At 41.4% G+C, this 24,215-nt stretch overlaps 1 protein-coding gene across 1 annotated transcript in view; it reads left to right on the top strand.

Moving 5' to 3' along the window:
- Window positions 1–24,215, top strand: part of c2cd5 (C2 calcium dependent domain containing 5) — a 66,589-nt gene that overhangs the window by 9,476 nt on the left and 32,898 nt on the right. The window contains exons 8-10 of the mRNA XM_039010145.1: window positions 82–242; window positions 11,501–11,589; window positions 14,290–14,398. Coding sequence (XP_038866073.1) covers window positions 82–242; window positions 11,501–11,589; window positions 14,290–14,398 — 359 coding nt within the window. The remainder of the gene's footprint in view (window positions 1–81; window positions 243–11,500; window positions 11,590–14,289; window positions 14,399–24,215) is intronic.

Below are 24,215 nucleotides of genomic sequence, written 5' to 3'. Positions count from 1 at the left end.
CTCTCAAACACACACACACACACACACACACATACACACACACGGTGAGGTGACTGATGTGTGTGTGTGTTCTCCTGGCAGGCACGTGTTCAGTGAGGACCCAACCCACCCCCTCTCCGTCCCTCCCACCCCTCTCAAAACACTTCCTTCCTCCTCCTCTCCTCCTCCCTTCTCTCCATCCAAGCCATGCAGTCGCCAGTCCTCCTCCTCAGACACAGACCTCAGTCTGACGCCCAAGATGGGTAAGACCCCACCACCCTTCCTCACACTCTCTGTCTGCTCCTCACCCCCCCACTCTGAACCTGACTGTGTTTAATTTTTCCATCCCATTTCATTGATTTATTTCAAGTCATTGTGTTAGAAACACACACACACACACAGCAGCTGTGGACTAGAGGTCGACCGAATATGACTTTTCAACGGCGATACCGATTATTGGAGGACCAAAAAAGCCGATACAGATTAATTGGCCGATTAAAAAAATAAATAATAATAATAATAATAATAATAAAAAATAATAATAATAATATTTTTTTAATATATATTTATATATATATATATTTTAAATTTGTAATAATGACAATTACAACAATACTGAATTAACACTTATTTTAACTTGATATAATACTTCAATAAAATCTATTTAGCCTCAAATAAATAATGAAACATGTTCAATTTGGTTTAAATAATGCAAAAACAAAGTGTTGGAGAAGAAAGTAAAAGTGCAATATTTGCCATGTAAAAAAGCTAACGTTTAAGTTCCTTGCTCAGAACATGAGAACATATGAAAGCTGGTGGTTTCTTTTAACATGAGTCTTCAATATTCCCAGGTAAAGAAGTTTTAGGTTGTAGTTATTATAGGAATTACAGGACTATTTCTCTCTATACCATTTGTATTTCATATACCTTTGACTATTGGATGTTCTTATCGGCACTTTAGTATTGCCAGTGTAACAGTATAGCTTCCGTCCCTCTCCTCGCCCCTACCTGGGCTCGAGCCAGGAACACATCGACAACAGCCACCCTCAAAGCATTGTTACCCATTGCTCCACTAAAGCCGCGGCCCTTGCGGAGCAAGGGGAACAACTACTCCAAGTCTCAGAGCGAGTGACGTCACCGATTGAAACGCTATTAGCGCGCACCCCGCTAACTAGCTAGCCATTTCACATCGGTTACACCAGCCTAATCTCGGGAGTTGATAGGCTTGAAGTCATAAACAGCTCAATGCTTGAAGCATTGCGAAGAGCTGCTGGCAAACGCACGAAAGTGCTGTTTGAATGAATGCTTACGAGGCTGCTGCTGCCTACCATCGCTCAGTCAGACTGCTCTATCAAATCATAGACTTAATTGTAACATAATAACACACAGAAATACGAGCATTTGGTCATTATTATGGTCGAATCCGGAAACTATCATTTCGAAAACAAAACGTTTATTCTTTCAGTGAAATACGGAACCGTTCCGTATTTTATCTAACGGGTGGCATCCCTAAGTCTAAATATTGCTGTTACATTGTACAACCTTCAATGTTATGTCATAATTATGTACAATTCTGGCAAATTAATTACGGTCTTTGTTAGGAATAAATGGTCCTCACAGTTCACGGAACGCAAGAGAAGTGACAAAATTTCCCTAATTATAAGAAATTCATGTTAGCAGGCAATATTAACTTAAATATGCATGTTTAAAAATGTATTATTGTCTATTGATTTTAAAGAAAGGCATTGATGTTTATGGTTAGGTTTGGTGCAACGACAGTGCTAAATCATCACCCGTTTGGCGAAGTAGGCTGTGATTCGATGAGAAATTAACAGGCACCGCATCGATTATATGCAACGCAGGACAAGCTAGATAAACTAATAATATAATCAACCATGTGTAGTTAACTAGTGATTATGTTAAGATTGATTGTTTTTTCTAAGATTAGTTTAATGCTAGCTAGCACCTTACCTTGGCTTCTTGCTGCCCTCGCGTAACAGGTAGTCAGCCTGCCACGCAGGCTCCTCGTGGAGGGCAATGTAAGGCAGGTGGTTAGAGCGTTGGACTAGTAATCGTAAGGTTGCAAAAACGAATTCCCGAGCTGACAAGGTAAAAATCTGACGTTCTGCCCCTGAACAAGGCAGTTAACCCACCGTTCCTAGGCCGTCATTGAAAATAAGAATGTGTTCTTAACTGACTTGCCTAGTTAAATATGGGAACCATGTCCTGCCCTAGGGGGTGTGCGGGTTATTACGTGTAATAACCCGCACACCCCCTAGGGCAGGACATGGTTCCCCCTACTGGTGGAAATACACCCTAGGAACCCCCCTTCCTTCCTCTCATCTCTACTCCCTTCTTCCTAAAGGATTTGTATTTTCCTTCCTTATGTTTTCCTGTCAGGTTTAAGATCTTCTGACTTTCCTCCGCTGTCCCTTTCTTCTCTGCTTTTCTTGATGTCTTCTTGTTTTCTGGCTCACCCCTCTCCTCTCCCCACCTGCCTCTCTGTCGCTCTCTTCTCTTCCTCTCCTTTCTCTCTCGCTTTCCTCACCTTTTTCTCTGCCCAACAGTGACCTCCTCCCAAGAGAGGTTTGTCTCCCATCCTGAGATCTTCCTCTGTCCCAGTTCCCCTGCCCTCTCCTCCGACTCCCAGCCCCTTCCTCGCTCCGGGCCAATCCTGTGCAGCCTTGTGTCTGCCCCCCCAAGCCAACACCCTGCCCCCTCCCCCCTCTGTCCAATCAGAGGGGTATGTGTTGAGAAAGAGTATCATTCAGTGAAGAGCTGATGGCAGCCTTTGGTAGGAGAGTCATGAAGCTCTATAACAGTCCTGACAACACTCTTTTCATAACACTATAACAGCTTGCAGGAGTCACGAAGCCCAACAACATCCTGTCTAACACTTGTTACACTTAAATAGTTAAATAGCCTTTTATTATAGTCTCAGGTAGGGCACAGAGTGCAAAAGTCGTGAATGTCTAAAACACCTTTTACAAACTCCCTCTATAACCACCCCTTAGAATCCTCTATAACCACCCCTTAGAATCCTCTATAACCACCCCTTAGAATCCTCTATAACCACCCCTTAGAATCCTCTATAACCACCCCTTAGAAACCTCTATAACCACCCCTTAGAAACCTCTATAACAGCCGTTTACAGTGCGTTGGGAAAGTATTCAGACCCCTTCCTTTTTTTTCACATTTTGTTACGTTACTGCCTTATTTTAAAATTGATTAAATAAATGTTTTGCATCATCAATCTACACACAATACCCCATAATGACGAAGCAATAACAGGTTTTTTGAAATGTTTGTAAAGAAAGAGAAATACCTTATTTACATAAGTATTCAGACCCTTGTATTGAGACTTGAAAATGAGCTCAGGTGCATCCTGTTTCCATTGATCATCCTTGATGTTTCTACAACTTGATTGGAGTCCACCTGTGGTAAATTCAATTGATTAGACATGATTTAGAAAGGCACACACCTGTCTATATTATGTTCCACAGTTGACAGTGCATGTCAGCGCAAAAAACAATCCGTGAGGTTGAAGGAATTGTCCGTATAACTACGTGACAGGTTTGTGTCGAGGCACAGCTCTGGGGAAGGGTACCAACAAGTTTCTGCAGCATTGAAGGTCCCCAAGAACACAGTGGCCTCCATCATTCTTAAATGGAAGAAGTTTGGAACCACCAAGTCTCTTCCTAGAGCTGGCTGCCCGGCCAAACTGAGTAATCGGGGGAGAAGGGTATTGGTCAGGGAGGTGATCAAGATCCCGATGGTCACTCTGACAGAGCTCCAGAGTTTCTCTGTGGAGATGGTTGTCCTTCTGGAAGGTTCTCCCATCTCTGTAGCACTCCACCAATCATGCCTTTATGGTAGAGTGGCCAGACAGAAGCCACTCCTCAGTAAAAGGCAGTTGACAGCCCACTTGGAGTTTTCCAAAAGGCAACTAAAGGACTCTCAGACCATGAGAAACAAGATTCTCTGATCTGATGAAACTAAGATTGAACTCTTTGGCCTGAATGCCAATTGTCACGTCTGGAGGAAACCTGGCACCATCCCTTCGGTGAAGCATGGTGGTGGCAGCATCATGCTTTGGGGATGTTTTTCAGCGGCAGGGGCCGAGAGACTAGTCAGGATTGAGGGCAAGATGGAACGGAGCAAAGAGAGATGAGGTTGGGTGGAAAAAGGACTTGGAGTGAGAAATATATTTTTTGTCATGGGCAAAGAAACTCAAAATGGGTGATTATACTAATTAATACAAATGTTGATCCGATTGTTCAAACTGTGCAAACTGATCCTCAAGGAAGATGGATTCTTTTTTTTAAAGTGTTTTATTTTAAATTGGACCAAAAACAGATCTGGCTAATAAATCTATGTGGTCCAAATAAGGATGATTCACACTTTTTCAAAAAATATATAATAATCTATTGAGCTCACAAGCTACGAATGAATCTATTATTATGGTGGGAGATTATATTACGGTTTTAAGTACACTACCGTTCAAAAGTTTGGGGTCACTTAGAAATGTTCTTGTTTTTGAAAGAAAAGCACATTTTTTGTCCATTTTTAAAATAACATCAAATTGATCAGAAATACAGTGTAGACATTGTTCCTCTGTCCAGTGTCTGTGTTCTTTTGCCCATCTTAATCTTTTATTTTTATTGGGCAGTCTGAGAGATGGCTTTTTCTTTGCAACTCTGCCTAGAAGGCATGCATCCCGTAGTCGCCTCTTCACTGTTGACGTTGAGACGGGTGTTTTTCGGGTACTATTTAATGAAGCTGCCAGTTGAGGACTTGTGAAGCGTCTGTTTCTCCAGCTAGACACTCTAATGTACTTGTCCTCTTGCTCAGTTGTGCACCGGGGCCTCCCACTCTTTCTCTTCTGGTTAGAGCCAGAAGAGAAAGTGACGGGAGTAGTACACAGCGTTGTACGAGATCATTAGTTTCTTGGAAATTTCTTGCATGGAATAGCGTTCCTTTCTCAGAACAAGAATAGACTGACGAGTTTCAGAAGAAAGTTATTTGTTTCTGGCCATTTTGAGCCTGTAATCGAACACACAAATGCTGATGCTCCAGATACTCAACTAGTCTAAAGAAGGCCAGTTTTATTGCTTCTTTAATCAGAACAACAGTTTTCAGCTGTGCAAACATAATTGCAAAAGGGTTCTCTAATGATCAATTAGCCTTTTTAAAATGATAACTTGGATTAGCTAACACAACGTGCCATTGGAACACAGGAGTGATGGTTGCTGATAATGGGCCTCTGTACGCCTATGTAGATATTCCATTAAATATCAGCCGTTTCCAGCTACAATAGTCATTTACAACATTAACAATGTCTACACTGTATTTCTGATCAATTTGATGGGCAAAAAAAAATCATTTTTATTTCAAAAACAAGAACATTTCTAATTGACCCCAAACTTTTGAACGGTAGTGTACCTCAATGGATTGTAAAGGAAATCGCACTACAAACTATCACACTCAAGCACTTAAGGAGATAACGAAGATCATGGATACATTAGAACTAGTGGGTATATGGAGGCTGAAAAACCCTGACTTTGTGAGGTATACATGGAGGAGGCTTAATCAAGCTAGCCGTCTTAATTACTTCCTAGTCTCATTCTTGCTGGCATCAAAAGTTAAAAAAAAGTATTAATAGGAGACCAAATACGATCGGCCCACCATCTAATTGACCTCCTTATAACTCTTACAGAATTTTCACGTGGACTGGGATATTGTAAATTTAATCAAAGCCTATTGGTTGACATTTTGTTAAACTGAGGCAAAATAATTCATAATTAACTTTTTTCTGCTCAACATAGGTACAGCAGATCCCCTTATTGTATGGGACACTTTTAAATATACTTTTAGAGGCCATTCAATACAATACTCATTAAAACAAAAGCAATTTAAGTCGAAAGAGATAAGACTAATAAAGGAAATAGAGGAAGTAACAGCGCAGGTAGATGGTAATGTAAACTGTACTATAGAGGCACAAAATAAGTTAGAGGAAAAACAAAAAGACATGGAAGTACTTATTAAAGAACGATCAAGTGTAATGTATTACAAAAATAAAGCGAATTGGATGGAAAATGGTGAAAAATTTACACTTTTTATTGGATCTTCAACATAGAAATGCTACCAAAAAGAAAAGAGAGAAACTCATTACAAATGGAGTCATCCATGATTCATCAAACTATATTTTGAAAGAGGAAGCAAAATATTTCAAGCATATGTTTACTTTTCATTCTCCTCCATTTCCACTGAATGATGTCAACTGTAAGGATTTATTTCCTAATAATAATAATGTAAAATTAACAAATTTACAGAAAGACCTGTATGAAGGCCTTTCAAAAAGTTCTACAGAAGAGGACTTTGAGGCAATAAAATATTTTCATTCTGGAAAAACACCAGGGTTGGATGGTATACCAGTAGAGGTATATCATACTTTTTTTGATGAACCCAAGATCCATTATTAGCATGTTTTAATTAGAGACTGTCAGGTACTCAATAAGAAGGTTTGATTGAATTACTACTAAAACAGGACCCTGGTGGTAAGTATAAAGATACAGTCCATTTAAAAAATCTGGAGGCCTCTTACACTTCAGTGTTGTGTTGAAATGCATAGCACATAAAATAAATAAGGTTATACCAGGTATTGTTCATCCTAATCAGACAGGTTTTTTTTACATTATATATTGGAGATACTATATGACAATTACTTGAAACAATTGAACATTATGAAACATCAAGGATACCAGTCCTGGTCTTCATAGCATATTTTGGAAAGGTGTTTGATAAAGTACGACTAGAATTTATATATAAATGCCTGGATTACTTTAATTTTGGTGAATCTCTTATACAATGGGTTAAAGTTATGTACAGCAACCCCAGATGTAAAATAGTAAACATTGGTTACTTCTCAGAAAGTATTGAGCTTTTAAGAGGAGTAAAACAAGGCTGTCCGTTGTCTCCATATCTATTTATTATGGCCATTGAAATGCTAGCTATTAAAATTAGATCCAACAAGAACATTAACGGTTAGATATTCTGGGGATTAAAACAAAAGTGTCAATGTATGCTGATCCCTGCACAGTCTCATTGAAGATCTTGATGACTTTTCTAGCCTCTCTGGACTAAAACCTAATTATGACAAGTGTACCATATTACGTATTGGATCGTAAAAAAAACAGTGTTTACACTACCTTGTAGTTTACCAATAAAATGGTCGGATGGTCAAGTAGCTATACTTGGTATTCACATCTCAAAAAATATAAATTCACTTACCAAAATCAATTTCAATAGAAAGTTAGCAAAAATAGGTAAATACTTGTCTATTCATGAAGTTGGAAGCTTACATACACCTTAGCCAAATACATTCACAATTCCTGACATTTAATCCCAGTAAAAATGTCCCGTCTTAGGTCAGTTAGGATCACCACTTTATTTGTGATTTATTACTTTTGTTTCTTAAATCACATTCCCAGTGGGTCAGAAGTTTACATACACTCAATTAGTATTTCATAGCATTGCCTTTAAATTGTTTAACTTGGGTCAAACATTTCAGGTAGCCTTCCATAAGTTCCCACAATAAGTTGGGTGAATTTTGGCCCATTCCTCCCGACAGAGCTGGTGTAACTGAGTCAGGGTTGTAGGCCTCCTTGCTCGCACATTCTTTTTCAGTTCTGCCCACAACTTTTCTATAGGTTTGAGGTCAGGGCTTTGTGATGGCCACTCCAATACCTTGACTTTGTTGTCCTTAAGCCATTTTGCCACAACTTTGGAAGAATGCTTAGGTTCATTGTCCATTTGGAAGACCCATTTGCGACCAAGCTTTAACTTTCCGACTGATGTCTTGAGATGTTGCTTCAATATATCCACATAATTTTCCATCTTCATGATGCCATCTATTTTATGAAGTGCACCAGTCCCTCCTGCAGCAAAGCACCCCCACAACATGATGCTGCCACCCCCGTGCTTCACGGTTGGGATGGTGTTCTTCGGCTTGCAAGCCACCCCCTTTTTCCTCCAAATATAACGATGGTCATTATGGCCAAACAGTTCTGTTTTTGTTTCATCAGACCAGAGGACATTTCTCCAAAAGTACGATCTTTGTCCCCATGTGCAGTTGCAAACCGTAGTCTGGCTTTTTTATTGCGGTTTTGGAGCAGTGGCATCTTCCTTGCTGAGTGGCCTTTCAGGTTATGTCGATATAGGACTCGCTTTACTGTGAATATAGATACTTTTGTACCTGTTTCCTCCAGCATCTTCACAAGGTCCTTTGCTGTTGTTCTAGTATTGATTTGCACTTTTTGCACCAAAGTACGTCTCCTTCCTAAGCGGTGTGTAGGCTGCGTGGTCCCATGGTGTTTATACTTGCGTACTATTGTTTGTACAGATGAACGTGGTACCTTCAGGCATTTGGAAATTGCTTCCAAGGATGAACCAGACTTGTAGAGGTCTACAATTTCTTTTCTGAGGTCTTGGCTGATTTCTTTTGATTCAGCTGATTCAGCGGCACTGAGTTTGAAGGTAGGACTTGAAATACATCCACAGGTACACCTCAAATTGACTCAAATGATTACAGAAGCTTCTAAAGCCATGACATCCTTTTCTGGAATTTTCCAAGCTGTTTAAAGGTACAGTCAACTTGGTGTATGTAATATTCTGACCCACTGGAATTGTGATACAGTGAAATAATCTGTCTGTAAACAATTGTTTGAAAAATTACTTGTCATGCACAAAGTAGATGTCCTAACCGACTTGCCAAAACTATAGTTTGTTAACAAGAAATTTGTGGAGTGGTTGAAAAACGAGTTTTAATGACTCCAACCTAAGTGTATGTAAACTTCCGACTTCAACTCTACTTACTAATGGCACTGCCTACTCCAGATTTTTTAAATATATATATTTTTTTGGAATGATAAGTCAGACAAAATTAAACGTGCCTATTTATATAATGAATATGATTTTGGGGGGCTAAAAATATTAAAGGTTTAAACCTCTCACTAAAAGCTTCACTCATACATAAATTATACTTAAACCCAAAATGGTTCTCCAGTAGATTATTAAGAAAGGCTCATCCATTGTTCTAAAATTGCCTTTTTTTCCTTAATACAGATTACAACTTGTCATTAACGACTGATTGAAAATGAAATTTTGTTTTAAGTATAGCCCTTTCTCAAACAGGCCATTCAACGCTGGTTACAATTTCTGTTTTATCCTCCAGAAAAGACAAAACAAATGTTATGGTTAAACTAAAATATACTGATTTAATAATAAAAAAAATCTTTATGGATAAAAATAAATAAAGGTATTATGTTTATTAATGATGTTATGAATAGAGACGGAGGAGTTATGTCACATATGCAGCTATCGAAAATCTATGGGAATATCAGCTAAATCCAAATTTACAACCAGCTGATTGCAGCATTACCACAAAAATGGAGGAGGCAAGTGCCATATATTAAAGATACAAATTAGCGGAAAGGAATTGGCATAAATACAAAAATATACCAGATTAATTTGAGGACGAAAATGTTGACAGCTGCACCATACAGGTTTCAAAATAAATGGGAAGATATTTTCGATGTACCGATTCCATGGCACATGGTTTATGAACATTTCTAAACACCTGTTTTTGCTTTGTCATTATGGGGTAGTGTGTATAAATTGATGAGGGTAAAAAAATTCTAGAATAAGGCTGTAACGTAACAATGTGGAAAAAGTCAAGGGGTCTTAATACTTTCCGAAAGCACTATATTTGCACATGTTTTCCAAACCACCTTAGCCCTACTTGACCTTACCCCACTTAACCTTGGGTAAACTGTCCATCACTGCTGGTATCTGGGCCTCATACTGACTGCCTTGGAGTGACCACCTTTCCCCTGCCCATTTTTCCACCTCAATGTGTGGTTTAAGGCATGTCCAGATCCCCACCCCTGTTTTATGAGTCTATAAGGTGGCATAGGCTGCAGCCTCCCTGGCCAGTGGCAGGTAGAGTAGTGTACAGAGGGGATAATAAAGCAGCTATGTGCTATGGGAATGTTGTCATTAACAAAGATGTGGTAATTACAATGTACACTGAACAAAAATATAAATGCAACAATTTCAAAGATTTTACTGAGTTACAGTTCATATAAGGGAATCAGTCAATTTAAATATATAAATTAGGCCCTAATCTATGGATTTCACATGACTGGGAATATAGATACCTTATATATTTTTTTTAATTGGGGAGTGGTTGAGAACCTGTCCGTATCTGGTGTTAGCATCCCAAACATGCTCAATGGATGGGTGACATGTCTCGTGAGTATGCAGGCCATGGAAGAACTGGGACATTTTCAGCTTCCAGAAATTGTATACAGATCCTTGTGACATGGGGCCTGCATTATCATGCTGAAACGAGGTGATGACGGTGGATGAATGGCACAACAATGGGCCTCCGGATCTTATCACGGTGTCTCTGCATTCAAATTGACATCGATAAAATTCAATTGTGTTCGTTGTCCGTAGCTTATACCTGCCCATACCATAACTCCACCGCCACCATGGGGTACTCAGTTTACATTGACATCAGCAAAATGCTCGGCCACACAACGCAATACACGCTGTCTGATACAGTCGAAACCGGGATTCATCCGTGAAGAGCACACTTCTCCAGCGTGCCAGTGGCCATAGGTGAGCATTTGCCCGCTGAAGTCAGTTATGACGCCAAGACCCTGGTGAGGACAACGAGCACACAGATGAGCTTCCCTGTGACCGTTTCTGACAGTTTGTGCAGAAATTCTTCGTTTGCACCATCCCACAGTTGCATCAGCTATCCGGGTGGCTGGTTTCAGACGATCCCGCAGGTGAAGAAGCAGAATGTGGAGGTCCTGGGATGGCGTGGTTACACGTGGTCTGCAGTTGTGAGGCCGGTTAGACGTACTGCCAAATTCTCTAAAACAACATTGGAGGCTAACATTTAATTCTCAGGCAACAGCTCTGTTGGACTTTCCTGCAGTCAGCATGCCAATTGCACACTCCCTCAACTTGTGGCATTGTTTGACAAAACTGCACATTGTAGTGACCTTTTATTGTCCCTAGCATGAGGTGCACCTGTGTAATGATCATGCTGTTAAATCAGCTTCTTGATATGCCATACCTGTCAGGTTGATGGATTATCTTGGCAAAGGAGAAATGCTCACTAACAGGAATGTACACATGTGTGCACAAAATTTGAAAGAAATAAGCTTTTTGTGCATATGGAACATTTCTGGGATCTTTTATTTCAGCGTATAAAACATGGGACCAACACTTAGCATGTTGCGTTCATATTTTTGTTCAGGATACATATTAGCCGAGTAGTCTAAGGGATACGATTAATATGGGATTTGCATGGTTGTCGAGGCGTTCCGGCTCACACAAGCCAAGGCCTGGCAAGGGTACTTACTTACTTCCTATGGTTTTTGAGGAATGCCTGCTGTCTGTAATGAAGCGTTGTGATTGGTGAAGTGTTAATCTCTAATCCTATCAGGGATGGGGAGTGGGATCAGCGTTGGGAAAGAGGCAGGGCCTCTGAAGACCCTCCTCAGACAGCAGGCCCAATCAGCATTGGAGCAGAGGGTACGCACACACACACACCGTACGGCATTGTGCTGTGTGAAAGGGTAATTGTGAAGTGTGTGTGAGAGTGAAGTATGATTATGTAAGAGTGAATAATGTTCCCTTTCTCCATCCTCTTGACCACTCCGTCCTCTCAGGGAGCCTCATCCTCTGGTATATTTGTAAACACCAGGGTATGTCTCTCTTTCACACACACTCACTGTTGTGGATGCTTCTATCAAACCTGTCTTACCTGTCTGGGTTCTGCTCAGGGGTTCTACTCTTGAGTTGGGCTGTTTCTCAAAATTCTACAGTGACTTCATCTTCTCCATCTGCACTGATCTGGTAACACAGGACAGGAAGAAGCAACATGGAGGATACCTGCTAGCAGTATGCTTTTACCTGTCCAGTTCTGTCATTTGTCACCAGTGCAGATAGAGGAGAGAAGAAAGGTAGATAGTTGAGATGCAGCCTTAGTCCCCTGATCGATGGTAACAAGCACGCTCCACTCCGTTACCATGGCGATATCACAATCACTCAGGTTAGGAAATTGCTGGTCTAGACCAGTATGCTGTAGCAGTTCGTATGCATAACATTGGCATGGCTGAAACACACAGCCTCACTCTGCATGGGGAGATGCCGTCCCACTCACTACCCCCTCATCTAAATGACACCTGTCCTGGATCACACTTTTCACACCTGGGTTGACTATTGACCGTCACACCAGGAGGCTGACTCTGTCAAACAATGACATTTTCAATTAAACTCTGCATTGTATTACTGGTATGCTGTTATTGTATAAACGGTATATCAGGGTTATTCAAATCCAGACCTCGAGTTCTGTACTGTTGGTTTTCATCCTTCCCCTTCTAATCAGGGACTGATTCAGACCTCGGTGATAATCAATTAACTGAACTAACTAGCAGGGACAAAAAGCCAACCAGCAGACCTCCAGACCTTGACTTGAGGCCTGTTGTATACTCTGTCTGCCTGTCATCTGTCTAGTTGTGTATCTGAGGTAGAAGAGATGAACCAACACTAACTCATTTAGCAGATTACTCTGCTGCTGCTACTAAATTAATGACATATGTTAATACTACTTTCAGTCAGTGTGGGTTTTTATCTTCTGTCTTATGCCCTTACAACCCTGCATCTTTTTGTATGATGAGGATAGGGTTGAGCGCGCAATCCTTAACTTCTTATGGCTGCAATCCCATTAACGGGATGATATGACAACAGCCAGTGAAAGTGCAGGGCGCCAAATTCAATCTACAGAAATCTCATAATTGAAATTCCTCAAACATACATGTATCGTATACCATTTTAAAGGTAATCTTGTTGTTAGTGTCCGATTTCAAATAGGCTTTACAGCAAAAGCACCACAAACGATTATGTTAGGTCACCGCAAAATCACAGAAAAACACAGCCATTTTTCCAGCCAAAGACAGGAGTCACAAAAAGCAGAAATAGAGATAAAATTAATCACTAACCTTTGATGATCTTCATCAGATGACACTCATAGGACTTCATGTTACACAATACATATATGTTTTGTTCGATTAAGTTCATATTTATATCCAAAAACCTCAGTTTACATTGGCGCCATGTTCAGAAATGCCTCCAAAATATCCGGAGAAATTGCAGAGAGCCACGTCAAATAACATAAATACTCATCATAAACTTTGATGAAAGATACATGTTTTACATAGAATTAAAGATACACTTGTTCTTAATGCAACCGCTGTGTCAGATTTCAAAAAGCTTTACGGCAAAAGCACAATATTCAATAATCTGAGGACAGGGTTCAGCCACAAAAGGAAGCCATACAGTTACCCGCCAAATTGTGCAGTCAACAAAACTCATAAAAAGCATTATAAATCTTCACTTACCTTTGCTGATCTTCGTCGGAATGCACTCCCAGGATTCCCACTTCCACAAGAAATGTTCGTTTTGTTCGGTAATGTCCATTTATGTCCAAATAGCTATTTTTGTTAGCGTGTTTGGTAAAAAATTCCAAAGTCAGGAAGCGCATTCACTAAAAGCAGACAAAATGTCAAAAAGTTCCGTAACAGTCAGTAGAAACATGTCAAACAATGTATTGAATCAATCTTTAGGATGTTTTTAACATAAATCTTCAATAAAGTTCCAACCGGAGAATTACATTGACTTCAGATGTGCGATGGAACAGAGCTCCCTCTCATGTGAACGCGCATGGTCGGAGCATGGTGAGGTCATGATAGACCTGACTCATTCCTGTCTCCTTCGGCCCCACTTCACAGTAGAGGCATCAGACAAGGTTCTACAGACTGTTGACATCTAGTGGAAGCCGTAGGAAGTGCAAACTCATCCATATCCCACTGTGTTCAATAGGGGCTGTGTTGAAAATCGACCAACCTCAGAATTCCCACTTCCTGTTTGGATTTTTTCTCAGGTTTTTGCCTGCCATATGAGTTATGTTATACTCACAGACATCATTCAAACAGTTTTAGAAACTTCAGAGTGTCTTCTATCCAATACGAATAATAATATGGATATATTAGCAACTAGGACTGAGGAGCAGGCAGTTTACTATGGGAACCTCTGTGCACCTTTCATCCAAGCTACTCAATACTGCCCCTGCAGCCATAAGAAGTTAATTATACTGTTTCCATGGTAACCAGCGTTCACGGAGACAGGTTTGACCCCTAACCAGACTTTTTTTCTGACCCTGTGTATTTTCAGGAGTTCCCCTTCTTCACGTTGACTTGTTTTCCCCCCGGCTTCCTGGTTCACATCGGGGGAGTGGTCAGCGCCCGCTCGGTCAAGCTGCTTGACCGCATACACAACCCTGGTGAGTTCCCTACAATCGCACAGTCCCAGCTATTGGAGAACACAGCAACGTGTGTTACAGGTTGTAATCCATGTTGCAGTGTAGGTTTTGTTTCCAGGCTAGTTAGATTATGACATGACCGATCACTCTTGTTAAAGAGATGTTTAAACTCAATGGGATCATCTGTATTAAGGATCGATAAATGGCTAGAGGGGTAACACACATAGTGGGATCAGTGTGTTAGTCTGCTAGAGTTTATAAATATTAGCGATGTGGCTATATCATTGATCCTATTCTGTGTGTGCTAGCACCAATGATTTATATACATTATTGGTCCATTACCCCCCCCCCCCCCCCCCGATTCTACACCCTTATCCCCAAGTGTGTACTACTTCTCCCGAAGGGTGGAGAGTGGGAATAGCCTACAGCCCATGTTTACAGCAGGTGAATCCTTCTACAGTTGCTTCCTAAAGCCTGAACCACCATGTTCCAGCGAAAGAGAAAGGGAGGTTCACATTAGACCTTCAGCCCTATCCTGCCCTGTAGGGAACTGCTAAGCCCTAACAACTGGGAAAGGAAAGGGAATACCTAGTCAGTTGCACAACTGAATGCATTCCACCGAAATGTGTCTTCCACATTTAACCCAACCCCTCTGAATCAGAGGTGCGGGGGGCTACCTTAATCGACGTTCACGTCGTCAGTGCCCAGGGAGCAGTTCTTGGTCTGGGTTAACTGCCTTGCTCAGAAAGGGCAGAACGGCAGATTTATCCACCTTGCCAGCTCAGGGATTTGAACCAGCGACCTTTCGGTTAATGGCCCGACGCCCGGGTCACTGATAATGGGTCAGATTGTTTTCATCCTCCTAATGGTTAGGATTATGGGTGGGTTAATCAGATCCTAGATCTGTGGTTACGGGGACTTGGATTTGCTAGTTGTGTGTGTGTGTGTGTGTGTAGTAGCTTCCTCTCTGTGCTGTGTGTGGTGTTTGCTGCCCCCTGGTATTGAGGTTTGGTAGTGCATGGCTGGGGTGTGCTGTGGCTTGGCTGTGTCGTGTGTTGGGTCTTTTGGGCTGAAGGAGGCTCTGGCCTGATGTGGTCTGTACTCCAAAGCCTTAAGGTGGCTACAAGCTTCACTCCGTTGATGGACGTGCATGCATGTGCAAGGGGGCGGAGGCAGGTTTTTTTATGGGCAGCACGCACTTTTGTCCACATAGATGTTGCGTTCCACATAGAGAGGAAGTCCACCTTGGGTAGTGTATTTGCACTATGGGGCTTGGAGAGCCAGAGCAGTTTACCAAGCAAGAGGGTCCGTGGCTCTCTTTGACTCTAGCTAGTAGGGATGTGCTGTATCCTGATGTTCATAACCGTCATACCGTTTCTGTACCATACCGGAGTATACGGTATAACCGGAAGTGCACACAAGGGGCACTATACATTTTTTTGGGAGATGCACAAAACGATTTAGGCAACAGGGATCTTCATCCAGGAGGGGATTGAATGTCTCTGCTGTAACCAAGAAGCTTGATCTTGACATTTAGCCACTTAGCTAGAAAGTTAGTAAACCAAATGCATAGCTGGAGCACTGAGCAGGATATCATTTATTTGACACATCTTAGGTTTCTTATAGTTATACTTAACTTATAGTTAGTTATAAGCAGTGACGTAGCACGGGGAAAAAAACAAAATAATAATATTATATATATATTTTTTAAATGGTATTGAAAATCTTACCGTTGTTATTTTTAAATACCCCAGTATATGGTATAAACTGTATATTGCCCATGTCACGTTCGTTGAATAAATAAGTGGACCAAGGCGCAGCCTGAGTAGAGTTCCACATTTATTACTAGTGAAACTTCCAAAAAAACAACAAAGATGTATGAACGTACAGTACGTAGCGCACATAGGCACTAAACAAAACAATATCCCACAACGCAGGTGGGAAAAGGGACACACTAAGTATGATCCCCAATTAGAGGCAACGATATTCAGCTGCCTCCAATTGGGAACCATACTCACACACCAACATAGAACTATAATAACTAGAAAACCCCCCTAGTCACGCTCTGACCTATTACACCATAGAGAACCCCGAGGGCTCTCTATGGTCAGGTCGTGACAGCCCAAGCCTCGTAGCTACTGATGACATTTGAACTTTCTGATCCGGTGTGATATGCCTTTTGTGTTTACAAATATTAGCTAGCTGAATGTCTGGCTAGTCTGGTGTTCTATGCTTTTCAATGCAATTTTTTTTGCCACAGAAGCAGTAGCCAACATGACTCTCATGAATTGCAATTGCTAGAGCTTGAACAGCAAGAGTTTAAACTGTTCTTACTACTCGATAAAAAGAAAGACTGAGAAAATGGCAAGAAGTTCATCCACTGAACACTGTAAGAGACATTTTCAGTACTTTCGGATGTCTGTTGCCAGATTTGACAACTTGCTTCAGCGGCGTTGGAATTATCAATTTTGTGCAGGAGCTGTCGACGGAAGACATTCGGGTCCAAGCTCCGGCAAACTCAGGCAGCGAGTACTACAACTACAAGGGCTTTTTTCTCATTGATCCTAATGGCAGTCTGCGATGCAAAGTACTGCTTCACCATGATCGACGTGGGCTCATATGGTTGGAAGGGAGATGCGGGAATCTTCTCACAAAGCAACTCCGGTTCCCTACTCATTGCAGGCCAGCTACCGCTACCAAGGCCAGAATGATTGCCGGGGATTCAGAAACCCGGGGCCATATGTCTTTGTGGGAGACGAGGCATTCCCCTCTGAGGGTAAATCTGATGCGACCATATCCAGGTAAGATGCGGTAAATACATGTAACTATACATTAGGGCGGACCCCATTTAGTCGACTGGTCGATTGTTTGGTCAATAGGCTGTTGGTCGTCCGAGATTTCTTTAGTCGAGCAGTAGCAAAATAATAATAGTAATAATAATCATGGTGTACAAGACACCTGTCTGATTTGCGCCTTTCTGAGTGGACTGATCCATTGTGAAGGCCATTGTGGTGGCACAGTCCATCAGTCCTCTTAAGGATCTGACCTTTTTTTTCTCTATAATTTTCACCTAAAATGACATACCCAAATCTAACTGCCTGTAGCTCAGGAACTGAAGCAAGGATATGCATGTTCTTGATACCATTTGAAAGGAAACACTTTGAAGTTTGTGGAATTGTGAAATTATTGTAGGAGAATATAACACATTAGATCTGGTAAAAGATAATACAAAGAAAAAAACCAACTGTTTCTTTTGTATTTTTTTTGTACCATCTTTGAAATGCCAGAGAAACGCCACACTATTATTCCAGCTTATGCACAATTAAGATTTTGGCCATTAGATGGCAGCAGTGTATGTGCAAAGTTTTAGACTGATCCAATGAACCATTGTATTTCTGTTCAAAATGTTGTATCAAGACTGCCCAAATGTGCCTAATTGGTTTATTAGTAGATGTTCAAGTTCATAACTATGCACTCTCCTCAAACAATAGCATGGTATTCTTTCACTGTAATAGCTACTGTAAATTGGCAGTGCAGATTAACAAGAATTTAAGATTTCTGCCCATATCAGATACATCTATGTCCTGAGAAATGTTCTTGTTACTTAAAACGTCATGCTAATCACATGAGCGCACGTTAGCTCTACTGTCCCGTGGGGGTGGGGGGGCGATCCCATAGAGGTTAATAAGATGTGCTACTGAAAATGTATATTATGTAAGAATGGTGCAACACAAATAAAAATGATATTTTATAACATGCGCTTTCTCCTGCATTGGATAGTGGTCGCTGTCCGCGGTTCTGAAACACAGTGGCTGTTGAATTGACGCCTTTTCCTAGACCATGTTGCTATATGCATAATAGCAAAGTTAACCAGCATATTGGTGTTGAGAACAATGCTGCGGAGGCTGCAGCAGAGTTAGGAGATGAGAAAACAGCCCTTACCTTAACTGTCTATGAAAAGTGAGGAGAGCGGAAACCCAACTTAATTAGGTGTATAATCAATAGCCTAACTGTTAAATGTGCCTGGATTCCATATATATCCATATCTACAGAAATAAGACAGATCCTGCTTCTGTTGCCTGTTTGAGTGTTTGGTTGATAGCCTACTGATTCAGTGAGAACCAAGACTCACGCAACAATTTCACATTCTGCTGTTTTTAATCTTTGCTCTGCTGTAATAAAGACTTTACACTTTTTTTGTTAGACCAGCCTCTGGTATTATTTATAATTTATGTAGTATTGTTTACACTGTTCCAAATGGTCAGAGATTGTATTTATTATAATAATAATAATAACCATCCTTTTCCCTTGATTTCCTTGTTATTGTTATTATTACTGTTATTATTATGATCATCAATACAATAATAAGTAATGTCGTTATCATTAGTAGGCTTAGTATAGTAGCCTTGTATAACCACCATCGAGCTGTAGGCCTGAGAGTGCATTCTGTTTAGTCTTAATACCATAACTTACTTAGGCCTGTATTTCAATACTTATATAGGATACTGTATCAATAAATAATGCATTAGTTAATGTCATCACACAGCATACGAGTCATTCATGATGTGAAATGCAATCAAGCGTTTTAGTTTTAAAATAACAAGGCAACCATTGAATAAATAGCGTAAACAATAAATAGGCCTAAACCGTTCCATTTCAGAAATTGCATTCACGAATGAATGCAACTATTTTTTGTTTTTGCTGTAATAAAGGCTTTACAAAAGAACTGAACGTTACATCAGATTCTCAGGTACGCTTATAATGTATTTTGTGTTGTTTACATTGTTCCAGAAGGTCAGAAATGATATTGTAATCTAACAGCGCCTGTTTGACACACATAGGCCTAATATGCACGCAGAGCTTGCTCCATCCATAGTTTTTTTTTAAATCTCCAATATTTTCCGTAATTAGTCAAATTTATTCCACACATCTGACTTCCCCTTTACCTCCTGCGCAACCAGTAAACATTCCCCCGTTTAGAGTTTATCATGTCCTCTGCATCCATTTTGCTGTCATGTGTTATGGTGTTCAGAGTTTGTTATAACCAATTTATTTTTGTGAAATGATATGCTATAGGCCAGGCCCTATTGGTCAAGTGCATGCGAAGCATACATGTGTCACATAAAGAGAGCAAGGGTTGAGGGAATGGGGGTTTTTCTAAACAAATTAGAAATTTGGTCAGAAAAATGAACTTTTCTGAAAGAAATGGCTGTAATTATGTTGCAGCTTCAGCAACACTATGTGCTAGTCTGTTACTCGCTGTATTTCGTTTAACACAGCACTGCAAGTCTGAGCCAGTCGGCACAATCAAATCAATTGCGGTCAGACTCCCTCTAGTCTTCTCGAGTCTTCTTGGGTATGATGCTACAAGCTTGGCACACCTGTATTTGGGGCGCTTCTCCTATTCTTCTGTGCAGATCCTCTCAAGCTCTATCAGGTTGGATGGGGATCGTCGCTGCACAGCTATTTTCAGGTCTCTCCAGAGATGTTAGATCGGTTTCAAGTCCGGGCTCTGGCTGGGCTACTCAAGGACATTCAGAGACTTGTCCCGAAGCCACATCTGTGTTGTCTTGGCTGTGTACTTAGGGTTGTTGTCCTATTGGAAGGTGAACCTTCGCCCCAGTCTGAGGTCCTGAGCGCTCTGGAGCAGGTTTTCATCAAGGATCTCTCTGTACCGTGCTCCGTTCATCTTTGCCTTGATCCTGACTAGTCTCCCTGTCCCTGCCGCTGAAAACTTCACAACAGCATGAGGCTGCCACCACCATGCTTCACCATAGGGATGGTGCCAGGTTTCCTCCAGATGTGATGCTTGGCATTCAGGCCAAATAGTTCAATCTTGGTTTCATCAGACCAGAGAATCTTGTTTCTCATGGTATGAGAGTCCTTTAGGTGCCTTTTGGCAAACTCCAAGCCGGCTGTCATGTGCCTTTTACTGAGGAGTGGCATCCGTCGTCTGGTCACTCTACCTTAAAGGCCTGTTTGGTGGAGTGCTGCAGAGATGGTTGTCCTTCTGGAAGGTTCTCCCATCTCCACAGAGGAACTCTAGAGCTCTGTCAGAGTGACCATTGGGTTCTTGGTAACCTCCCTGACCGTCGCCCTTCTCTCCCAATTACTCAGTTTGGCCGCGCGGCCAGCTCTAGGACGAGTCTTGGTGGTTCCAAATTTCTTCCATTTAAGAATATTGGAGGCCATTGTGTTCTCGGGGACCTTCAATGCTGATCAATGACGATCAATGGAAACAGGATGTACCTGTGATATATTTCGAGTTTCATAGCAAAGGGTCTGAATACTTATGTAAATAAGGTATTTCTGGATTTTATTTTTAATACATTTGCAAAAATGTCTAAACCTGTTTTGGCTTTGTCATTACAGGGTATTGTGTGTAGATTGATGAGGGGGAAAAAAGTATTTAATACATTTTAGAATAAGGCTGGAACGTCAAGAAATGTGGAAAAATTGAAGGGATTTGAACTCTTTCCGAATGTACTGTATGTTATTTTTCTCTGGTTGATGACTTAATATTTCATGTTGTGAGCTACACACTTGGTTTTTCTGTTTTGGATTATGCTGTTTTTCTTATTCACACTTTACAAATCACAGTAAAGAGTACTATAATGAATCAAATCAAATCAAATTTTATTTGTCACATGCAGATGTTAATGCGAGTGTAGCGAAATGCTTGTGCTTCTAGTTCCGACAATGCAGTAATAACCAACAAGTAATCTAACCTAACAATTCCACAACTACTACCTTATACACACAAGTGTAAAGGGATAAAGAATATGTACATAAAGATATATGAATGAGTGATGGTACAGAACGGCATAGGCAAGATGCAGTAGATGGTATAGTGTACAGTCTATACATATGAGATGAGTAATGTAGGGTATGTTAACATAAAGTGGCATAGTTTAAAGTTGCTAGTGATACATGTATTACATAAAGATGGCAAGATGCAGTGGATGATATACAGTACAGTATATACATATGAGATGAGTAATGTAGGGTATGTAAACATTATATTAAGTGGCATTGTTTAAAGTGGCTAGTGATACATTTTTACATAATTTCCATCAATTCCCATTATTAAAGTGGCTGGAGTTGAGTCAGTATGTTGGCAGCGGCCACGAAATGTTAGTGGTGGCTGTTTAACAGTCTGATGGCCTTGAGATAGAAGCTGTTTTTCAGTCTCTTGGTCCCTGCTTTGATGCACCTGTACTGACCTCGCCTTCTGGATGATAGCGGGGTGAACAGGCAGTGGCTCGGGTGGTTGTTGTCCTTGATGATCTTTATGGCCTTCCTGTGACATCGGGTGGTGTAGGTGTCCTGGAGGGCAGGTAGTTTGCCCCCAGTGATGCGTTGTGCAGACCTCACTACCCTCTGGAGAGCCTTACGGTTGTGGGCGGAGCAGTTGCCGTACCAGGCGGTGATACAGCCCGACAGGATGCTCTCGATTGTGCATCTGTAGAAGTTTGTGAGTGCTTTTGGTGACAAGCCGAATTTCTTCAGCCTCCTGAGGTTGAAGAGGCGCTGCTGCGCCTTCTTCACAACGCTGTCTGTGTGGGTGGACCAATTCAGTTTGTCCGTGATGTGTACACCGAGGAACTTAAAACTTTCCACCTTCTCCACTACTGTCCCGTCGATGTGGATAGGGGGGTGCTCCCTCTGCTGTTTCCTGAAGTCCAGAATCATCTCCTTTGTTTTGTTGACGTTGAGTGTGAGGTTATTTTCCTGACACCACACTTCGAGGGCCCTCACCTCCTCCCTGTAGGCCGTCTCGTCGTTGTTGGTAATCAAGCCTACCACTGTAGTATCGTCCGCAAACTTGATGATTTGAGTTGGAGGCGTGCATGGCCACGCAGTCGTGGGTGAACAGGGAGTACAGGAGAGGGCTCAGAACGCACCCTTGTGGGGCCCCAGTGTTGAGGATCAGCGGGGTGGAGATGTTGTTACCTACCCTCACCACCTGGGGGCGGCCCGTCAGGAAGTCCAGGACCCAGTTGCACAGGGCGGGGTCGAGACCCAGGGTCTCGAGCTTGATGACGAGTTTGGAGGGTACTATGGTGTTAAATGCTGAGCTGTAGTCGCATTCATCCTTCTGTTATTTTATTTTGTTGTATATCTTTTGGAGGCTAGACCCTTAAGACATTTACCTAACCTTGTGTTATGTGTAGTGGCCTTTCAATCAGGACTTTCCTGCTATGGTACATGGGTGAGAATGGCTGTCCAGCTGTAGACAATAAGGCTAGACCCTCGAGACATTTACCTTATCAGCATAACACAAGGTTGTACATGGTCGTATGTAGTGACCTTTCAATGGAGACCTTCCTGCTTTGGTACATGGGTGAGAATGAGTAGTCAGCTGTAGACAATAAGGACAGATCCCCAAGACATTAACTTCATCAACATAGCTCATGTACAAAGCAGTACAGGTTTACTGAGTGACTGACTCAAAACAGTAATATTTTCTGCCACAAGTACAAATAACCAGACAAAGACATTTGCAGACCTTTTAGATATTTATTTACGATCACAAGAGGAATATAGTGCAATGTAAAACACAGGGTGCCAAAAAGAAGAGCATTGTCAAACAAAACGTACATTTAAGAAGACTGCTCTCTCAATGTGTGATGAAAGGGGAGAAAAAAACGAAGTAAACACCAGTAAATTACCCACCACCTTAACATGTGAATGAGCGAAAGAAAAAACATGTAAATTACCCACCATACCAAGATGCGAAGTAAGAAAAAAAAAGCAATTAAAGTAAACACGTTAACCAACATCTGTACAAACGTCTCACCCGTTTTTGGGGTGAGACGGAAGGCTCAGTCTCACTCGACAGCGGACGGAGCAGACACACCATACTGATCTATGGTGCTGTGAAAGTACATTGTCATGTCCCTGACAAACGGGAGACGTTGATCAGGAGGAACAGACACATCCATAACATCGTAGACAGATTTTTAAACTCATATCTGCTGCATAATGTCAGTGAGGTTGATGGATTTGCAGGGCAGAGAGCAAGGCTGCACCTGGACACTGCGTTGGGCATTTGTGAGAGGGGCCTGGGCGTTGGGGAGAGGGGCCGGGGTAGAGGTCTTCTCGGACATGGACCCGAGGACAATCGGACCCGGACCTGAACAGATCCGATCATTAAAAAAGGGGGGGTGGACCTGGACCCGGGAACAATTCGACCTAAACAGGAATGGACCTGACCTGTACCCTAATAGATTGGACCTGAGTGTCCAAAAAATGGTTTATCAGCCAAGTTGCTCTTCTTGTTAACGAATAGGTCATTATATGTTAGCTAGGCCTTCTATAAGTCAATCAGTTCCCCATATTAGTGTAAAATAAATATGCTAATGTACAGTTGAAGTCGGAAGTTTTACATACACCTTAGCCAAATACATTTAAACTCAGTTTTTCACAATTCCTGACACTTAATCCGAGTAAAAATACCCTGTCTTAGGTCAGTTAGGATCACCACTTTATTTTCAGAATGTGAAATGCCAGAATAATAGAGAGAAGGATTTATTTCAGCTTTTATTTCTTTCATCACATTCCCAGTGGGTCAGAAGTTTACATACACTCAATTAGTATTTGGTAGCATTACCTTTAAATGGTTTAACTTGGGTCAAATGTTTTGGGTAGCCTTCCACAAGCTTCCCACAATAAGTTGGGTGAATTTTTTTCCCATTCCTCCAAACAGAGATGGTGTAACCGAGTCAGGTTTGTAGGCCTTGCTCGCACACGCTTTTTCAGTTCTGCCCACAAATCTTCTACAGGATTGAGGTCAGGGCTTTGTGATGGCCACTCCAATACCTTGAATGTTGTACTT

Source organism: Salvelinus namaycush, chromosome 2 (assembly GCF_016432855.1).
Source record: "Salvelinus namaycush isolate Seneca chromosome 2, SaNama_1.0, whole genome shotgun sequence".
Taxonomy (NCBI): domain Eukaryota; kingdom Metazoa; phylum Chordata; class Actinopteri; order Salmoniformes; family Salmonidae; genus Salvelinus; species Salvelinus namaycush.
This window is presented reverse-complemented; position numbering and strand designations above follow the sequence as displayed.